Source organism: Apium graveolens, unplaced genomic scaffold (genome assembly GCF_009905375.1).
Source record: "Apium graveolens cultivar Ventura unplaced genomic scaffold, ASM990537v1 ctg4810, whole genome shotgun sequence".
Classification (NCBI taxonomy): Eukaryota; Viridiplantae; Streptophyta; class Magnoliopsida; order Apiales; family Apiaceae; genus Apium; species Apium graveolens.
The window spans coordinates 28972-33962 of NW_027418698.1; the positions used below are offsets into that span (position 1 = coordinate 28972).

The 4991-nt window shown below is 30.6% G+C and overlaps 1 protein-coding gene across 1 annotated transcript; it reads left to right on the forward strand.

The window, feature by feature from the left end:
• Positions 1-2072: 2072 nt before the first annotated feature.
• LOC141702237 (tetrahydroberberine oxidase-like) lies at positions 2073-3769 on the forward strand. The gene is made up of 2 exons (XM_074505930.1): positions 2073-2172; positions 2581-3769. The coding sequence occupies exon 2, from the start codon at positions 2705-2707 to the stop codon at positions 3767-3769; it is 1065 nt and encodes a 354-aa protein (XP_074362031.1). The 5' UTR covers positions 2073-2172; positions 2581-2704.
• The last annotated feature ends 1222 nt before the right edge of the window (positions 3770-4991 follow it).

A 4991-nucleotide genomic window follows, 5' to 3' on the forward strand; every position in this document is an offset into this window, starting at 1 on the left:
TTTAATTTATCAATTTTTAATTTATAGTAAACGAATATAATGCTAAAAATTGAAAATGTGGAAAACTAAACAAATGAAATTTTATCGATTTTTCATTACCTATATAAAAAAACAACTCAGCCCCCGGAATGCTAGTCATTTTTTCATAACAAATAAAAAAAAATACCCTCTGCCACCTACAGCATTGTTTCATTGCGGCTAGTGTAATGAAACATTGCTGAAATACGTTGTTTTAAATGTAACGGTTCTTGCCCGCTTTATTTTTTCTAATTTATTTTTTCTGTTAAAAATAAATTTTTAAATATTTTTTCGAATTTATATTTTGATATTTCTAAATTAATATTTTAAACTAAAGAATTAAAATTTAATATTGAATTTAAAATTTTTGAGTGAAAATATATTTTTTAATTATTTGTTCGAAATAGTATTTTCGAATTTTTATTATAAGGGACTATTCTGAATTTTATATTTTTTTTAATATTGTGAGTTTTATGTTTTTTTTTATTTTTCTTGTATTTGTCAAATTTAATTTATCAATTTTTAATTTATAGTAAACGAATATAATGCTAAAAATTGAAAATGTGGAAAACTAAAAAAAGTGAAATTTTATCGATTTTTCGTTAGTTATAAATAAATATAAAACAACTCAACCCCGGAATACTAAACATTTTTTCGTAACAAATAAAAAATACCCGGTGCCACCTACAACATTATTTTATTGCGGCTAGTGCAATGAAACTGTAATGAAACAATGTTGGAGAACGCTGTTTTAAATGTAACGGTTTTTGCCCGCTTTATTTTTTCTAATTTATTTTTTTTGTTAAAAATGAATTTTTAAATATTTTTTCGAACTTATATTTTGATATTTTTGAATTAATATTTTAAACTAAAATATTTAAATTTAATATTTAATATAAAAATTTTGAGTGAAAATGTATTTTTTAATTATTTGTTCGAAATAGTATTTTCGAAATACTTGCAATACTCCATTCATACATTTCAGTTACTATTTTGGTTTTTTATTTTTTTCATTAAAACTAATATTTTAATTATTTTTCCGATTATATATCTAATTTATTTTTAAATTTTTAACTCATTATACAATTGATAATAAATGGGAAGTAGTAATAAAATTAGAAAATATAGAACAAATGATTGTTAAAGTTAATTATATATTTTCACTCAAAATTTTTATATTCAATATTAAATTTAAATATTTTAGTTTAAAATATTAATTCAAAAATATCAAAATATAAGTTCGAAAAAATATTTAAAAATTCATTTTTAACAAAAAAAATAAATTAGAAAAAATAAAGTGGGCAAACAGTGTGCTTCAGCAATGTTTCATAACAGTGTCCTCCAGCAATGTTTCATTGCACTAACTGCAAACAATGTTGTAGGGGCTGCCGCAATGTTTGAAAGGGCACCCTAAAAATAGTCTACTTATTCTATTAAACTACGAATACAACTTATCCTATTATTAAAAAATAAATAAATAGTGTTATATATCTGCTAAACTACTAAATTATTAAACTTCTAAAAATATTATACTTATTCTACTAAATTATGATCACAGGTTATTTTATTATTTTTATTATAAATTTATAATTATTATATATTTATATAAATATTTTAAAAATATAATATAACGGAATAAATAAAAATTTAAAATATTAACGCGAATCCGTGCATCGCACGGGATTTATGCTAGTATGAGTAATAATTATTTTATTATATTTCAAATAAAGTTCAAAATCATCATTAACTATTTACTCTTATATATAATTTGTCGCAATAATTTAAATTTTTTTGCGGTATTTTACCGTTGTTAATGATACTTCCTCTGTCCCAAAATATTTTTTATATTTTGACTTTTTGTAAGCGATTGATTATGAAGTTTTTATATTTAATACTAATACAAAATTAAATATATTAACAATGAAATGTGTATCGGCAAAAGTGTTCAACATAAACTATATAAACGTTTTTAGGAATGGAAGGAGTATTGAATACTTGGAGGCAAGTTTTACAACGGGGCAAATCAAGCCAAGTCGTTAGTTTTGTAACTTTTGTTTTCACCTTGTTAAGTAGCAAATACAGATAAGATATTAAAGAAACACATGTACTATGTATACAACTTAACAACAAACCCAACAACAAACTTCTTGTCAGGTAAGTAGTTGTACTCATACTTGCAAAATATTACACAAACATTGTGAATGAGTGAGTACATTGAATAGTCTGCTTTCTTCTTGTTGCTTATGTTCTGTTTGTTAAGTTGCTTCAAACAAACCTCAAGTAAATGAACCCTTTTATTGCTTACGTTGTTCTTTTTTATCATATGACTCTTTGGTGCATTATGCTGATATATTAAGCTGTTGAATCTTTTGGATGTACTGACATTTCCTTGCAGCGTACCGATAATTTTCTATTTATATAGAAGGAATCCTGTTAAGATTTGGAGATATAGCCTGTATAAATTTAGGATTGTCAGTAAAGAAATGTTAAGTTTCGAAATATTTTAGTGACTGACTGACTTTTTTTGTTTATCGTAACTAACCCGTAGCCGCTACCTTTCAGGTGCGCACTGGGTAAACCCTAAGGGCTCACACAATAGCCTTCAAACCAGGTGAATTGACTGACTGACTTGTGCTGCTTAATAAGTGATATTTCTTTTTCTGGCTCACAAGTCAGTTAAGAAAATATGAAGGCACTGTTCTCGTATTCACTCTTGTCATTTCTTGTTTCGATTCTTTTGTTTCTGTATTGTGCTGAAATGTCGGGCCAGGCTTCGTATATAGCTTTTCTTCAATGTTTGAATGATCAGTCAGATCATTTATATCCAATATCAGAATTGTTGTTTACCCCGGAGAATTCTTCGTACACATCCATCTTGCAGCTTGGATTAAGAAATCTTCGATTCACATCACCTGAGTTCCTTAAGCCTTTGGTTATTGTTACACCAGTCCATGAGTCCCAAATACAGTCAGTTGTCAACTGTGCTAGAGAACACCGTGTGCATATCAGGATTCGGTGTGGAGGTCATGACTTTGAGGGTCTTTCTTACACGACACGTGTCCCATTTGTTATGATTGACATGATAAATCTTCAGTCTGTCGATGTTGATTTGGAAAACAACTCTGCCTGGGTTCAAGGTGGTGCAAATATCGGGGAAGTTTATTATGGGATTGCTAAAAAGAGTAGCATCCTTGGCTTTCCAGGAGGTGTGCGGGGCACTGTTGGTGTCACTAGACTAATCAGTGGTGGAGGATATGGAGCTATGGTAAGAAAGTATGGTCTTGCTGCTGACAATGTAATTGATGTCCGGATGATTAATGTAAATGGTGAAATTCTGGATAGAAAATCTATGGGAGAAGATCTTTTTTGGGCCATTAGAGGAGGTATAGCTTCTAGTTTTGGTATCATAGTCGCGTGGAACTTGAAGCTAGTTGATGTGCCAGAGACTGTTACTATATTTTCTGTTGCAAGGACTTTAGAGCAAGGTGCTACTGACCTTGTTCATCAGTGGCAATATGTTGCTCCCAAAATTGATAGAGATTTATACATAAGAATCCAAATAAAAGCAGTGAATTTAAATCAAGATGGATCAAAGAGAACTATAGTTGTTTCTTTTGAATCCTTGTTTCTTGGAGGGGTTGATAAACTACTTTCTATAATGCAAATCAGCTTCCCGGAACTGGACTTGGTAAAAGATGACTGCAGAGAAGTCAGTTGGCTTAAATCTTATCTTTGGTTTGCTAATGTTTAGTTTGCTTAAGTGTTTTAGTTTGATTTTCTATGCAATCAGTTTATTTTGTACTATGATCATTGTTATTGTAAACAAATCTAAGTGAAAGAATGTAGGGGTGGTTGTGTTTCCTAAAAAATCTTGTGTATTGTTCATTTCATTTCACTAGCCATATACCAGTATGAGCAATAAGAAGTCACTACAGTAATGGTATACAAAATGAAATGCATAAGTAATCAAGTGCCTTGACATAACCATTGTCTTGTGTCATTACATGATATAATGTCAACTGTCTTAACACATACCAATTACATCCAAAAGTAAGGCATAAATAGTCATCAGATTACATCCAAAAGTAAGGCATAAATAGTCCAAGAATATAAAAAAACCACAGACAAACTTTCATAGTAAAGAAGTCATGAAAAATCTAAATCTTCCAAACTGGATTGTCCTTAAGTTTGGACTGCATTTCTCTTCTCCTGGCCTGAATATTTTCATAGGTAGTGGTTGTGACATTGTTCCTGGTACTCACTGTCTTGAGCTGAATTCCAAGAGGAGTGTTTGTTGACTTTTGTTGACATTTCTTTGTCTTGAATACACCACCTTGGGTACCCTCACAGGATCCACCACCAACTTCTGGAATTGATTTGTCAAGAATTGGATCTTGCACAGGAGGAACATTTGTTTGTGTTTCAAGTGCCTTCTTCTTTGGGGTGTATTTCTGCCTTACTCTCACTATCTTTCTTGGTGATGTCCTTCTTCCTTGCACCTCATGAACTGATATGTCAGTTTGAGTCACATTTCTAGCTTCCTGAGGAATAGGATTCTGCACAGGAGAAATATCAGTTTGTCCAGTTGTGGGTGCCTCTGGTGCCTTCTTCTTGGGGATGTACTTCTTCCTTATCTTAACTGTCTTTTCACATCCATTTGCAATGTCTGAAGCCTAACACACATGGATAAACAGTCATTAGCACTACATGTGTGTGTTTACCAAATTATTGACAAAAAGGTTTGGTATTTACCTTTGCTGGACAGGTTCTTGTATTATGTCCATACTCAGGATGAAAGTGCACTTTATGTACTTATATTTTGGGTGTCAGATCACTTGCAATACTAACTTTCACTATCTCTCAGTTGAAATACCGCAGTAATAAAATTTTTATAGTTTGCGTGATTCCGTTAACTTCCACTAACTCCGTCTCTTTTTGCAGGGGTATGATTGTCATATCCTTATTACAACGCG